The sequence below is a fragment of the Lupinus angustifolius genome, chromosome LG01 (assembly GCF_001865875.1).
Source record: "Lupinus angustifolius cultivar Tanjil chromosome LG01, LupAngTanjil_v1.0, whole genome shotgun sequence".
Lineage (NCBI taxonomy): Eukaryota > Viridiplantae > Streptophyta > Magnoliopsida > Fabales > Fabaceae > Lupinus > Lupinus angustifolius.
In genome coordinates, this window is record NC_032009.1 from 25,726,303 (window position 1) to 25,742,211 (window position 15,909).

General features: G+C 33.7%; 2 protein-coding genes and 1 long non-coding RNA gene across 3 annotated transcripts; 2 read left to right on the forward strand and 1 right to left on the reverse strand.

Annotated features, from left to right (window-relative positions):
• LOC109358445 (serine/threonine-protein kinase SAPK7-like) lies at nucleotides 3,773-7,668 on the forward strand. The gene is made up of 9 exons (XM_019602666.1): nucleotides 3,773-4,099; nucleotides 4,560-4,634; nucleotides 4,741-4,842; nucleotides 4,949-5,002; nucleotides 5,091-5,183; nucleotides 5,272-5,364; nucleotides 5,778-5,882; nucleotides 5,953-6,051; nucleotides 7,196-7,668. The coding sequence occupies exons 1-9, from the start codon at nucleotides 3,980-3,982 to the stop codon at nucleotides 7,481-7,483; spliced, it is 1,029 nt and encodes a 342-aa protein (XP_019458211.1). The 5' UTR covers nucleotides 3,773-3,979; the 3' UTR covers nucleotides 7,484-7,668.
• On the forward strand, nucleotides 8,570-15,389 carry LOC109358451 (ferrochelatase-2, chloroplastic-like). Its single transcript, XM_019602679.1, has 11 exons — nucleotides 8,570-8,805; nucleotides 8,901-9,056; nucleotides 9,695-10,022; nucleotides 10,223-10,366; nucleotides 10,860-10,961; nucleotides 11,741-11,844; nucleotides 11,934-12,060; nucleotides 12,704-12,856; nucleotides 13,752-13,852; nucleotides 13,997-14,198; nucleotides 14,936-15,389. Exons 2-11 carry the CDS (start codon nucleotides 8,959-8,961, stop codon nucleotides 15,158-15,160), a joined length of 1,584 nt encoding a protein of 527 aa, XP_019458224.1. The 5' UTR covers nucleotides 8,570-8,805; nucleotides 8,901-8,958; the 3' UTR covers nucleotides 15,161-15,389.
• On the reverse strand, nucleotides 9,811-10,255 carry LOC109358457. The gene is made up of 2 exons (XR_002108967.1): nucleotides 10,148-10,255; nucleotides 9,811-10,095 (listed from the first exon to the last, which is right to left on the reverse strand). It is a non-coding gene; the product is annotated as an uncharacterized LOC109358457 (long non-coding RNA).

A 15,909-nucleotide genomic window follows, 5' to 3' on the forward strand; every position in this document is an offset into this window, starting at 1 on the left:
TGCACTAGAGAGAGTAAATCAACTAAGCGAAAATAACGCAACCAACCACTTTCTAAGCAATGGAATTAAGCAAACCATATTGAGAAATAAGATAGAAGAAATCAACAATAAAGAAACCAAAAATGTATTAATAACAAAACCTCAAGAGTTGTGATACATTACCAAAGGAACTTAGTCCATAAATTTAGCCTTCCATGACAATGGAAGAACAAACCAAAAATGAAAAATGAAGAAGGAGTGAAACACTAGCAGAGCAAAAAGAGGGGAAAACGGAAATGTGTGTTTCAAAATGAGGGGAAAATGAAGTATGTGTGTTTGGAGTGGGGAATCCGAATTTAACCCATCCAACACACATAAAACCGATTGGGCCTAAACAATGGGCCCAAAGCTAAATTACAATATAAAAAACTCCTAAAATAAAAATACAATCTTCACTTCAACACATATCTTCCACTTCCATAATGCCCAAAATGCCATTAGTGCCAAATATGATCTGAAAATGATAATAAATTTAATCAGGTCAAATAATCCGAAATTAACTCATTTTAGGAATATTAGTCCAATAAATTCTAAAACATTAAACCATGTGAAACAAAGTCAATTAGACACTAAGAATCATCAATCATGCTAAATTAAGGTTATGGATAGTGTATAATATATTGTTCATCACTCGTCCATGCGAGGATGACATATCCACAAATTCTGTCAGCTCACTCAGCTCCGAATGCATATGGAGCACCTTGAGCTCCAAAATGAGATTATCCGTTCGGGGCAGGTGTTTCATCACCAATTCTGGGGTTCCACAGATACCTTTACTTAGTAGTTCCCTTGGCCTATGGTCAGGCCTATCTTTCCGGAGGGGGCATGACCTTTTGGAACTGTCGGAGATGGAGCTACAGCTGCAGAGGGTGATAGTGAGGATGGTAATGAAGATAATGAAGATGTTGATATTGATTTCATGCTTTGATGAGCCTATGGGCGGAGACACTGAAACTGGAAAAAATCACTAAAAACTAGTTCCTCTATTTTGTTGTTGTTTATGTTTTGATGTTTAGAATGTATGTGTAGGATTGCTTAGGATATATGTGTAGGACCAATGTTTAGGATACATGTGTATGATGTAGGAGTAATTGTCATATGTACTATGTGTTGTGTTTTGCTATTTGTATGTTGTTGTTTCAAGTTAAGTAACAAATGTGTAGTCAATGAAAGTGTGTCTGGTTTAAATGTGTTTGTTGTAGTCCAATTGTGTAGTTGTGCTAGAAACATGTGAATTAAATATGGTATAAGATCTGTGATTGAGATTGATTAGGGTTATGAGTTTGATTGTTTTTGGGATGTTGGTGTTGATTCAGACATAGACTGAATAGGTTGAATAATGAGTAGTCTAGTCAAAGGACAAAACCCTATAATCGGGTGAGAGAGTACACCCAAACACAGATGAGTGCCTTTATTGGATTGCACCAATGAACTTTGTCTGATTTTTTATTGTCATTAAGCATGGAATAACATGGAAATGACTAAGGCTTAGTTTAGGATAGTTGAGCTATAGCCAGAAAGCCTACACGGATCAATCATGAACCTCATTTTTGTTAACCCCTTTGAGTTGAATTTTTTTTGTCAAAATCATGCACCTAAGCCACATCAAAATGTATCAATCCCCATACATTTGGAGAGAGATCATTAGTATATATGAGTCTTGTTGGGCAATGTAAATGAAGTTTGTGAATTTGAGGGTAGTGGAATAAAAAATACTCATTCTTCAACCATGTGTTAAATGGTAAAGCATGAAGCAACAAAAAGAAATAAATAAGTGAAATATAAATCATGTGAGAAAGTAGTGACTCAAAAGAAAATAGTCGGTTGAAGAAGGAGAATCAAATGGTTGATAGAAAAGAACATGGTAAAATTTTTTGGAAAGAGAACATGAGAAGGAAAGGTAAATATGCATTAATGATCTACCTCCATTTTTGAATCCTAGAAAAACCAGTATTCTTTGTAGTCAAGCCTCATTACAACCTTGATGAAGTTCTTACTATCCATGGTTGAACTTGTGTACATGGCTTGATTGAACTGAAAGGAAAAGTCAAATTGTTTGGGGTCCAACAAAGAGATGAGTGAAACACATAACCTGTGAGATTGAGAGAGTTCCTTTGATTGAATTGAGTAGTTATTCTTGCTATTCTGTTTGACATTGAACTACATGTGCATTCTGTTATCAGTTGGAACTTAGTCCATTATGATTGATCATGAAACAGGTCTCTGTGAACAGTAAGTGAATGAATTTAGCCAATGCCATGATTGGATGAATAATTGTTTTGAGAAACCAGATACATTGAATTGAATTATACTTTGTTACTTTGCTTGAGGACAAATAATATTCTAGGTTGGGGGGAGTTTGTTAAGTGCCAAATTATTAATGAAATGTATATGATTTTGGGGCACTTAGTGCATATTTATGCTGTAATTATGTACAATTCCCGATAACTTAGTTAATCTTGTATTGTTTAGGAATTTAATTGTGCTGTGTTGTTTGCAGGTTAAGAAATGATGAACAAAGGAGAAAAAAGAGAAGAATGAAGTTTCTGAACAGTACAAGCTTCGCCCAAGCGAGGGAATGGTCGCTCAAGCCATAATTTAGAAGAAAATCATCAGAAAACATTGATGACATCTTCTCTCGCTCAAGCGAGAATCCCTAGCTTGAGCGAGAGACTAGCAGTTGGAACCTGATATTGGCAATTCCGGACAGCAAGGGAAGATCATCATAGCACTTTCTGATGCATTCTTGAAGAAAATTGAGAGAAACACAATGGAGATTAAGATAGAAGTCGTGGAAACGATTCTCATTTGTATTTCCTTGTATAATCTCATGATTCGAGCATTGTAATGGCGAGGATGAGTGAATAGTTTTGTTGTGAGTTTTGAAATGTAATCTTCTAACCTTTGTACTCTTGGATTCGATTCTATTGTAATTGTTATTTGATTTTGGGAAGTTTGTCCCGTTCTTAATGCTTGAATTTACTTTGCTACTAAGTTCTTGCTCTTGGGTTCAAGTTTAATTGGAAAGTTAAACTTGATACCGAATCTGAATTATCTTCTTCATACATCATTGCTCTAGGAATGGACAATGATGCATGAATTGCTTTGACATGGAACTTAATGCTAGTTAATCAGTCAAATATCCAAGAAATTGGTGTTTGAGTGATTATTAAAGATTTTACACTCAAGGAATTGATGTGAATGATTTGAAGAAAATGTACATGTGAATCAGTAACTTCACAAGTTACTTGAAATTGAATTCATGGATGTCAATTAGAAAGAACCATGCATTTCGATCCCAACTTATTTTAAATCTTTTTAGTTCGATGTATGATTTTCCAAAACCAATTACAAAATTTCACAAACCAATTCTTGTAAATATATATTCAATTCATTCTTGTAGGAATTAGTATAAATCCATTCTTAGATGATACGATGCGCTTGTCGTTCAATAAATATCTAACACTATCCATAACACTATCCATCCCAAATAAAAAAAAATGAACATAATGTAACTAATTAAACAATTCCCAACAAGAAACAAATGGTGAAATAAACAAGACAAAAATTAAGGTAATCGATGTCAGGAACTAACTTGATTCAATACCAATCCTAAATCCTTAGTATTTTTCTAATGTATTCTCTCTCTCACTCCCATGTGCACTCTCCATCTTATACACTTACTCTCAAATGAAATCAATGTTCATTCAACTTCTCTCTACATCATTCTCATTAAAGAAAAGACAAAATAGTGTGGATGTTAAATTCTTCTTATTATTATATAACATAATGTAAAGAAAGAATTAAATTTTCAATGAAAGCAACCACCTTTACACTAACTTTTAATCAAAGTGCAAAAGGGTGTTTCACTTGCATGCCCATTTGAGTTTCTAGCATAAAATCATAACTAGTATTGTTTGTTCAAGTTGAGGATTTGATTATGGAGAAGTATGAGACTGTTAAAGATTTAGGAGCTGGGAATTTTGGGGTGGCTAGGCTCATGAGGAATAAGGAGACTAAGGAGCTTGTTGCCATGAAATACATAGAGCGTGGCCATAAGGTTTATCTTATTTTATTTGAAAAAAGCTTCTTTTTTCACTTTTTGGTTCATTTTCTCCTTTGATCTTTAGATTTATCACAATCATGTTTTGTATTTTGGATAACGATTAATGATCAATGAATGATGGGCTTGTTTTGTAATTTTGATGAGCTTAGTATCAGCTTCTGATTTTCTGAAAAGTGAAAATCAGGAAAGGTGTTTGTGACATATTCATTTTACACAATTTCCTTGCATGTCATTTTCATTTGAGGAATTAAAAAAATCATTTCTAGACTTTTAGCTTTTAAGCTTTTAGCTATGAAGCAGTTTATCACTTAACCTTTGAGGTAGTAAATCCAACATTTTCCTAACATCATATTTTCATCCTCTGTTGTTTCTTGTTCCAATTTTTGATAAATAAAAAGCTATTATTTTAACCTCTGTGTTTCTTTGTTCATTTTTATTTCCTTGTCAATTCTAGATTGATGAGAATGTGGCAAGAGAGATTATCAACCATAGGTCCCTTCGGCACCCGAATATAATTCGCTTCAAGGAGGCAAGGACTTTATTTTGTTTACATGTTGGATCACCTTCTGTACTGAGTACTCTATTTACTTTAACTAGTTATGTGCTTTTGTTTCAATGGAATTTTGATTTTGCAGGTGGTTTTGACCCCAACTCATTTAGCAATAGTAATGGAGTATGCAGCTGGAGGAGAACTCTTTGAGAGGATTTGCAATGCCGGAAGATTCAGTGAAGATGAGGTTAAGAACTTAACATTCATTGGAATTTTTTTCGTATTTTCGGCACTCATGCTTTCAGTGCCATTCCAGTAGCCATATCTGATTTTCCTCCCCTTTGATTGTCCAGGCTAGATATTTCTTTCAGCAGCTTATATCTGGTGTCCATTACTGTCATGCCATGGTATAATCACTCTCAAGTTCTTGAAAAGTTAAAGGACTTCATGTATTGAAAAACATACAAAATATGATGCTGTTACTCTTTTTTGTAGCAAATATGCCATAGAGATTTGAAGCTAGAAAATACTCTTTTAGATGGAAGCCCTGCACCTCGCTTGAAAATATGCGACTTCGGTTATTCCAAGGTAATGGAATTAATGCCATTGAATTTAAAAGTTCTGATACTATTTAGTTTAGAAGTGACGCTCTGAGCAATTCTTATCTATGTTGTAGTCATCTTTGCTTCATTCACTACCCAAATCAACTGTTGGAACCCCTGCTTATATAGCACCAGAGGTTCTTTCTAGGAGGGAGTATGATGGGAAGGTAATATATGTGCTCTTCATTTTGCTTAATTCATTTATATATTGTGTTGGATTTATTTAAGTGTGAAGTCTCACATCAAATATGAGGGGATGAGCGAAAGAGTTTATAAGTGGAAAAAACTCATGAAACTACTGTCTTACGGCGGTTTTGGTTCAAGATGTGGTAACTTACTTATAGTTGGAGGCTTCTCAGTTGCGGTCTTGTCCAACAAATACTATCAGGGCCGATGGTTCGGCTGAGAGCGAATCTATAAGTATGGTACCCACATTTAAGGGAGAGGTTGTTAGGAGGATTATTCAACTGTGAAGTACATATTGGATCTTTATCTTTGCGGGTTCACATGGATGCTCATATATATTTCAATATCCTTCTATACTTCTAAAAATGTTTCTCTCTTCCAAAATTTGTTATAGTTGGCTGATGTATGGTCATGTGGAGTGACTCTTTATGTGATGTTGGTTGGAGCATATCCCTTTGAGGATCATGAAGACCCTAAGAATTTTAGGACAACAATTCAGGTATGTTATCCTTTATTCTATGCTGATTTCATGTTGTTTGTCATGTCATTATCTCATCCTTTTTCTGCAGCGTATAATGGCTGTTCAATACAAAATCCCGGATTATGTTCACATATCTCAAGATTGCAGACACATCCTTTCTCTTATATTTGTTGCAAATCCATTGAGGGTATGCTAAGATGTTTAAGCATCCTATTGCAATTTAGATAGATTGTCATGTCATTCTAGATCATCATATCTATTATGCTCTTGAAGTATACATTTGTTATCGTGTTTACTTGCTATAAATAGGAAATACAATAACAATGAAGCTTTAATTTTACTAGGCAAAGTCGGCAACATCTAGGCTGGAAACGAGTCAATCTGAGTCGAACTAGAGCTCAACTCGGTTCAACTCGGTTCAACTCAATAAGGATTCGTTCGCCTCGAGTTATATACGAATTATTTTTTTAGCTCGAGTTCGGCGAACAGTTCGGCTCAGTTCAAATGAGTTCATTTAGACAACTCAAATATTTATTTAATTTTTAAAAAAATAATATAAAAGGTTTTACATGTATAAATATAACATTGTTTATAAATATAATAACAATAAATATAAAAATAATGTGTGGATCATAATAAGAATAAAAATTAATTTATTAACATATATATATATATATATATATATATATATTGAGTCAGCTCATGAACCAAACGAAACTCAAGTTCAGCTCGTTTATTTATCGAGCTCAATTTGCAGCTCAAATTCGATTCATTTGGTTCATGAACAAAGTTTATCGAGCTAAATAACGAATCGAGTTTTGAACGAATACCGTGGCTCGATTAATTGTCAACCCTAACTATATGGGTAGAACAAAATATAATGCTCTATAAAAAAATGTCAATGAATAAGAAATTTTCTGGTAACGTTGTTGTTGGCAGAAGAAATATATATATATATATATATATATATATATATATGAGAAGTTCTCATTGAACCCTTGTTTCCATGTCTCCTCTTTTGTTCTAGTCCACTACATGAATTTGGTCTTCCTTTTCTCCCGCACTACTTTTCGTCTTGCTTTGCTTATGGTTTAGATCAGGGTGTTAAGACATTATGAAATTTATGCATATACAACTTCAATACAAGTCTTCTCAATTCTGATACTACAATCTTTGAATGTTGACTAAGAACTTATGATAGTTTTCTTCTCACATTTAGGTAACATGAATATCTTTATGTTTTTACTAATCTTCGATTAACAAAGTTACTCATAGTTTAACAAGATGCTTTTGAAAATATCTTAAATTCATGTTCTCTTTATTATTAACAGAGAATCACTCTGAAGGAAATTAAGAACCACCCATGGTTTTTAAAGAATCTTCCAAGGGAACTAACTGAATCAGCTCAAGCTATCTATTACCAGAGAAGAGGCAACCCAAGTTTTTCTGTTCAAAGTGTGGAAGAGATAATGAAAATTGTGGAGGAAGCAAGAGAACCTCCTCTAGTATCTATGCATGTCAAAGGCTATGGCTGGGAAGGTGTAGAAGAAGAAGAAGAAGAAGAGTATGAGAAGAGGGTAAAAGAGGTTCAAGCAAGTGCAGAATTTCATATCAGTTAATCAGTGTATGTAATGTTTGTGTAATTCTTATAGTACTATTGTTATATGCTACAAGTGACTGTTTATGTGTACTAATAGTTGATAACAACTACTATATAATTTGAGGCACTGTTCATGTATTGATGTGTATGTCTACTGAGTATGGACATTGGACACTATGCTTAAGTAGTTAAGAAAACTGGTGTCACTATTTAGTCTAACTCACACACGAGTCACGCATATTACTACTTGTTAGTATCTCTTTACGAAATATACCATTAAACTATAAGCTAATTATTCTTAAAGATTTTACTCATATGTCAACATTTGTTGTAATAAAGAAGTTTGTCACTCCATGTAATACTTACTCTAATCGGTTGAAAAGAAAGTTTAAATTTTAATAATAAAATATTTTCCTGACCAATCGGAGAAAGTAGCATATGAAGTGACATATTTTCTGGGACAAAAGATGTGTTCCAATTACTCATATAGACCAAGTAGGTCTAACCTCATGTGGAATTTCTTTCACAATTTCCTATAAAAAAAATACACTGCATTAAAAAAATCAAGAAAATAACTACTTCCCTGTTTTCTATTCAAACTGATTAAGCCCAATTCTAAGTTAACCCGCCCAAAGCCAGTTAAGCAGCCCATATTGTCAATTCTATTGTATGTATGCAACTACTCTCAACAAGATGACTCAGTTTTCCCTACACAATTTCATTCACATTTTTTAGGTAAAAACGATTCATTTACATTTTATTTAGTAACAAATAAAGCACAAAAAAGGTAGTCATGAGGCCGAAAAAGCATTTGACTTGTCATTTATTTCATGTTGTTAAGTTTTTATTTGAGTTAAATTTAGGGTGTAATATCTTTCTACAAGGGTAGACATCAGCAAATTATTTGTTATTCATTCATTTTTACAATTTTTATCTAAGAGTCAATAATAATTAAAAATAAATTTAAATAATATAATGATAATGTAAGATAATCTTATAATGTTTATGGATACATTTTTTATCTTAAATTTATTTGAATAATAAGACTAATGGATAAAATAAGAAAAAGAAACAAAATTTTATTTAGTAAAAATGGTCGGAGATGATAAACAAAAGAGGGAAAAGTGGTGGTCTGGATTTTTTCCAACATCATTAGTCACTCTCATTGCATCCATATCTTTCATATACAAATCCTCTCTTCACATTTCTAACATTTTCTACCTTTCAATCAAACCTAATAAACAAATACAAAAAAATTTTAAAAAAATCTACATGGTCTTCATTCACACTTCACCTTCTGCTTAGTGCTATCTCCTCTTCTTCCAAAATTGTAGGAATTTGGTAAAGTTTGTTCCTTTTCTCTCAATTGATTTCTGGGTTTTGTTTTTTTGAACCTTAACTCTTGTTTCTAAGTGCTGAAACATACATTTTTGTAGTAACTGAAGAAGAACCAAGTTGTGAAAAGTGTTGTTTTTTTATTTTCACCATCAAGCAATGAATTCTCCAACTCATGCCCCTTCATCTTCTTCATGCTCCTCTGTTCTTCCTCCTCCATGCCTCACTCATGCTTCTCGTAATTTCAAGTTTCCTTTGTAAGTGTTCCTTTTACCTTCATTATTCTGTTTTTTAATTCCTTAGATCCACCCCTTTAATTCAAAATGTTCACTTTGTTTTTGTTTATAGTTTAGTTGCAAGAATTTAGACATGGGTTCACTTAAATTGTAACACCATGTTCATAAATATGAACCAGTGGCACTGTCTATTATAAGATTTAAGGGTTTGTTGAGTCCAATTTCAACTTTATTTTAATAGTAAACATGATTGATAATATTTCATGTACTCTTTGTTTCCTCTAAAGTTTACTTAAATTGCCCATGACCATAAAGTTTTTCTTTAAATGGTCTATTAGTCATTATTTAACCTTGTGTTACACTAATTTCTTCTTGAAGCTGTGTAAATGCCATGTTTAATTGTTTATAATTTCTTTCCCATTTTGCATCCAAGCCCAACTTGTATTGACTTTCTAAGTTTGTCTGTGTCATATGCTAAGATATGACTCTTTCATTTGCTTGTTAGAAGTATTTGATAATTAGAGTTTAAGCTTAATGGCAAAATACAGTTTAGCTTTCCACAATTAAAATTATGCCTTTCTTGTATGTGAATTATGTTATTATTAAATGCTCAGATTAGTAGAATTTTCCATAGCTTTTAATGTTCTCTACTTTCGTAGATTGTTGTCACAGGCGATCTGTAGCTCACAAAAGATGTATCGCAGCTCCGGAGGCCATATGGAGGCTTCAACTAACACCAATCCTTTGAAAATATACATGGCGGGTAGATGTTCTCCGGGATGGTCTGAAGCACAACCCTTCGTTTCCAAGCAATCACTCAACAGGAAGTTGTTGCCGGTGGAAGCTTTAGTAACTCCAACAGCTCAAGATGTTTCTGAGACGCCTTTTATTGGTGATGATAAGATTGGAGTGTTACTGTTAAACCTTGGAGGTCCGGAGACTCTAGAGGACGTGCAGCCTTTTTTGTTTAACCTTTTTGCTGACCCAGTAATACTCTAGCTTTAACACACTATTTATCTAAGCTGATTTTTCGATCGCTATCCCTTTAGGTTGATATAATCTAAAATTTTCAATTTCATATATTTTAAAGTTATTTATATTTTTTGTATAACTGCAAAGAGTACTAAATCAAAAGCTTTGAACTTCTTATTCTTTTATGGTTATCTTTCATGTCCAATTATTTGCAGGATATTATACGATTACCGAGGTTATTTAGTTTTCTTCAAAAGCCGTTGGCTCAATTTGTATCTGTTGCAAGAGCACCAAAGAGCAAAGAAGGCTATGCTTCAATTGGTGGTGGATCTCCTCTTAGACGGATGACTGATGCACAGGCATGATACTTGCTGATTAGATCTTTTTCCTTTCCATCGTTATATAAATTTCACTCTCAACTTGTTAGATGGTGCAGTGGAGACCCGAAATTTCAATTTACCAGATATTAACTAATTATGTTTGAATGAGAGTGGTTCTGAGCTCGGAATAGCATGATGTTTGTATACAATAGAAGTTAACACTGTTTTAGGTGGGCAGAAATATTGTTTCCATGAGGAACTTAAAATTATTGTATCATGCTATTTTATTTTGTCTTCTCATCCTTAATTTGATTAAATCTCTTCAAAAATTGATTAAATCATTTTCTTACCATTTCAAGCCAAGTTTTGAAAATTTCACTACTATGTTTGGATTTTACAATTGATTCATGTTATATATTCTTCTGATGTTTTAAAATGATTTCTAATGCTATGTGTGTGCATCCACTCCATTAAAATACCTTCTTTTTAGCTCTCTTATTATTCTAGCTCTTTTTAATGATTCCTTATGCAGGCTGAAGAGTTGAGGAAATCTCTTTGGGAAAAGAATGTTCCAGCCAACGTGTATGTTGGGATGCGTTACTGGCATCCATTCACCGAAGAAGCTATTGAACAGGTATTTAATCATCTTTTTCTAAGACTACAATGCAAAATTGGATAAGGTTGATGATTATGCCACTGGCAGTGACTTATTTTTCGAAGTTAATAGGACATTAGCTGACGTTGTCTGATTAGTTTATATATGAACATATGGATTTGATACTGTTTTTGAAAACATAATCTGCATTAATGGGTGGCTTGCATGCAACCACTGATTTTTATCCTTATGTTATGAGTTGTGATGATATTTCTTATCTTGAGGCCCTATATCTGAGTTCTTAAGTTACTTTTGATCAGACTGATACATGGTAGTCGGAAATAATCCGGTTATCCTCTTCAATGAGCTTTTGCTTATGAACTGATACAGGCCTTAGTCTACTATATATCTAAGTCATTTGAGAAACAAACTTCTATTTGGCTTAAAGTAGTGATGCAAATATGAAAATAAGTCATGTTAATTTTAATTCCTTCAAAACATAAAAAAAAGTATCTTGAGAAAGAAGACAACAACAACAAGGTTTTAATCTCACAAGGGGGATCGGCTGAGAAGAAAAGAATATAATTAAAAAATTATTAAAAAACCTCATGAAATTTTATTTTAAAAGCCTCTGAAAACTAGATTTACTCTTATTGGGGAAGGATATATGGGAGAGAGTTGAGGAAAGTTGAGATAAGGCGCAGGTAAACTAATATTTGTCCAAGTAATTGATATGTAACTTCATTTGTTATTTATGTGTTTGTGATTAGCTCTAAAATTGGTTATAATCAAAATTTTATTTTAAATATATTATGCAGATTAAAACAGACAGAGTTACAAAGCTTGTTGTGCTTCCGCTTTATCCACAATTTTCAATATCAACCAGTGGTTCAAGTCTGCGTCTCTTGGAGAGTATATTCCGGTGATTACTGTAAAATATACAGTCATCATGTAATGATACTCCAATATACAATCTAACATTCTGTTATGAATTATTTATTGGTTCTTCAGAGAGGATGAGTATCTAGCCAACATGCAACACACAGTGATACCTTCATGGTACCAGCGTGAAGGATACGTAACGGCCATGGCAAATTTAATTGAAAAAGAGCTGAAAGGTTTTGACTCCCCTAAGGAGGTACTGCGTCATTTTATGTTTTAGTGACTTAGAAAAGGAAAAAAAATGTGGTTCCTAGACAATTTTATCTTAACATTATCATTTTTTTAAATCCTGGAACGAGCCTCTGCACTTACGGGTTAAAGCTGCCCACATTTACCTTCTCCGCTCTAGTCCCTACAACGTGGGAGCCTCATGTGCTAGGCCTCCCTTTAACGGCATTCCTCCTTTTTAAATGTTGGCAGCATAACTTATATATTTGATATATCAGTCATTTCTGGTTAGGGTGACAGAACACTTGAATCTGAATCTGTGAGTAACATCATATTTGATGAATATTGGGTGCATTAATATACTGACTAAGACTAATCAATCCCTAAACTTAAGGGATTAGATTCAGCTATCTAAGGAAAGTAGTAAAGATAAAGATACAACTAGCTAATATCTCAACAAGAACGGTGACAGTATGGATAACTTACCCTACTTGATTTTGATAAACGTGTGGTAGATTGTGAAATGACATTGTGCTTCTTTACTTTTTTCCTTGTGATTTTTCATATTCTTTTGGATTTCCTGAAGAATTTTTTCCAGAACCCGAGTTCCCCTTAAGCTTGAACTTTTGGATATATTTGTTATTAGCCCAAGTAACTGATGCACATTGCAGGTCATGATATTCTTTAGTGCACATGGGGTGCCTCTTGCTTATGTGGAAGATGCTGGTGATCCATACAAAGCAGAGATGGAAGAATGTGTGGATTTGATCATGGAAGAACTTGAGAAAAGAAAGATAAATAATGCATACACCCTTGCTTATCAGGTAGCTAAAAAATATCTGTCTACATTCATTATTCTGGTTTTCTGATTTCAAAATTGTGATACATGGTATTGGTTTATATTTTCTGTTCAAAAGTGCTCATTCTTGTTAAGGAAGGGAATTTTCCAGCACAAAAATGAAAGTCAAATGTCTAGAATATAGAGCAAGATTTCTTTTAAGATTATGTATTCAGTACAAAGCTTCCAGTATAGTCCTGACCAAACCCTTCATTGGAATCTCTCAGAAAATAATCAAATAGAGTAACACTCTGAACAGTTCTCTTTTTAATGGTGTTCATATGGTTAATGGTAGATATGCAGGAGATCATCATGCTTTGATGCATGACCATTTGGCGTAGTTTCTAAGTTTTCTTTTTATTTTAGTGAGGATTTCTTATTCTCTTGTAATTATTCTCCCTTCTCCTCTAATAATATTTATTTTCTGTAAATAAATAAAAACATTCTGAACAGTTCATGTGATTCACCTGTCATTACATAAAGAAATCTCTTTGGAAAAAGTATACCTCCTTGATAACATCCCGAGGAACCCTGCAACGACAACTGAACAACGTTCTTGCTCAAGTCTATATTACTCATGTTAGTCTATAGATGGCACAACGGTAAGGTTGTTGCATAGTTACCATAAGATCACGGGTTCAACTCTTAGAAACAACCTCTCTACTTTTGGAGGTAAGGCTACGTACATTTACCTCCTCATAACCCATTAAGTAGGAGCCTCGTGCACTAGCCGCCCTTTTAGTTTATAGGTGATGCAGGATTGCAGATTACCCTATGGTCTTTAGAGTTAAGGCATATCAAACACTTTCTACAACCAAATCTGATTACTGCTTTGGTTACGTCCTTTTTTAACTTACAAGTGACTGTAATTCTCGTTACAGAGTAGAGTTGGACCTGTGGAATGGTTAAAACCCTATACAGATGAGACAATAGTTGAACTTGGGAAAAGGGGAGTAAAAAGTCTGCTGGCCGTTCCGATTAGGTAACATCATGATTCCTTCTTTACGCGATTTTTCGTTTTGCTACTATATATTTAGTTGCTGCCTTCTTTCTTTACCCCTACCCCAAGGCCCGCTTAGAGAATTAGTGACACTGGTATTCTGTTTAACTGCTGCTCGATTCACAGCTTTGTCAGTGAGCATATTGAAACTCTAGAAGAAATTGATGTCGAGTACAAAGAATTGGCTCTAAAATCTGGTATACAAAATTGGGGTCGTGTTCCTGCTCTAGGATGTGAACCGACTTTCATTTCAGATTTGGCTGATGCTGTGATTGAGAGTCTTCCATATGTTGGTGCCATGGCAGTTTCAAACCTTGAAGCTCGACAGGTACCCTCACAAGAAATATTTTGATTTGTTGTAGAAATACAAACATTTTGATAGAAATTGAGTTAGATTTATGTGATAGGCTATTTTGTAATTGCATGCTTGCATCATGTTCCATATAATAGAAAACATGATGCAAGCATGCAACTACAAAACATGATGCTTCAGGTGGCATATGCGATAGAAATGTAACTGAATATTGGATGGTTAAAATATTAACAAGATGTAAACTCCATGCAGCAGAGATGAGAAAGTTGAGGTGGATTAGTGGACACATTAGACAAGACAGGATTAGAAATGGACACATTAAGGAGAAAGTTAGAGTAGCCCCAATTGTAGAAAAATGGTAGAATCACACCTTAGGTTATTAGAATAATGCATTTAGTTAAGTTTGCCTTTCTTGTTAGTCTGTTGTAATACTGTTAAAGTAAAGTAACTGAGTCCTTAGGTGATTTGGATATGTTTGAGGAGACCATTAGAAGCCTCATTAAGGAGATTAGATCAAATGGAGGTTAGTCCAATTTCTAAAGGAAAGGGGATGCCAAGAAAAACCATAGGTAAAATGATTAAGAAAGATTTAGAAAAAGATCGATGTTTTGTCCATGAACATGATTTATGATAGATCATTATGGTATCTTTCAACCCATATACCTGAACCCACCTAGTGGGACTAAGGCGTGGTTGTTATTGTTGTATGATTGCATCATATAATCTAATAGAAAATTTTGGCTCTTTCGCAGTCTTTGGTTCCCCTCGGCAGTGTGGAAGAGCTATTGGCAGCATACGACTCACAGCGTAAGGAGTTGCCGCCACCAGTAATGGTGTGGGAATGGGGTTGGACAAAGAGTGCTGAAACTTGGAATGGTAGAGCAGCAATGTTGGCTGTGCTTCTTCTGTTGTTTTTAGAAGTCAGTACAGGTCAGGGATTTCTGCACCAATGGGGAATATTTCCTATGTTTAGGTGAATGAATCTCTTCTTCCTACTCTAAATGGCAATGGAATCTAGTTTTGCTTGTATATGCATAATACTATTAGCACCACATATGCTACTTGAAATCCAAGAACTGAGGAGCTATCAAATATAGTTTAGGCACAGCATTTGTGGATTGAAATGAGAGCAAGAACATGTATAGTGATTTGGTTTGTATACTATGCAGAATGGCTCTTGCATGCAAAACATTTTTACTTTGGTTATATTACTCAGGAAACCTACTTGCCTGTTGTAGCTGAAAAGAATCTAATGGCTTAAATTGCCACAACTTATAAGAGACTTTGTCAATTGTACTATTTTGTTGAGAAAATAAAAATTAAAAATAAGAGAACTTATGAAAAGGGTGTAGAAATTCTTGTTGATATTGTTTGATTCTGGACTTGTTTACATATGATTATGGGTTTAGATGTGTTATGAGACTGATTTTAAGTGTCTCTCTGTTACAAAATATTTGCAAAATAGTCCTATTTATGCTTGCATTTGACAAATAAATAAAAATAGATACCAATAGAAATATTAGTAAAGACCCATTTTGCTTATACCAAATTAGTATACTAAAAATTAGAAAATCAAAATGGTTTCCAAATATCTCAAATTAGTTATTTTTAGCATTTTCATGACTATTTTTAGTCTGTATTTATGACTATTTTGACACACATTTGTGATATTTAAAGATTGATTTAGATTATTTCTTTAGGAATCAAATTAATATATATATATATA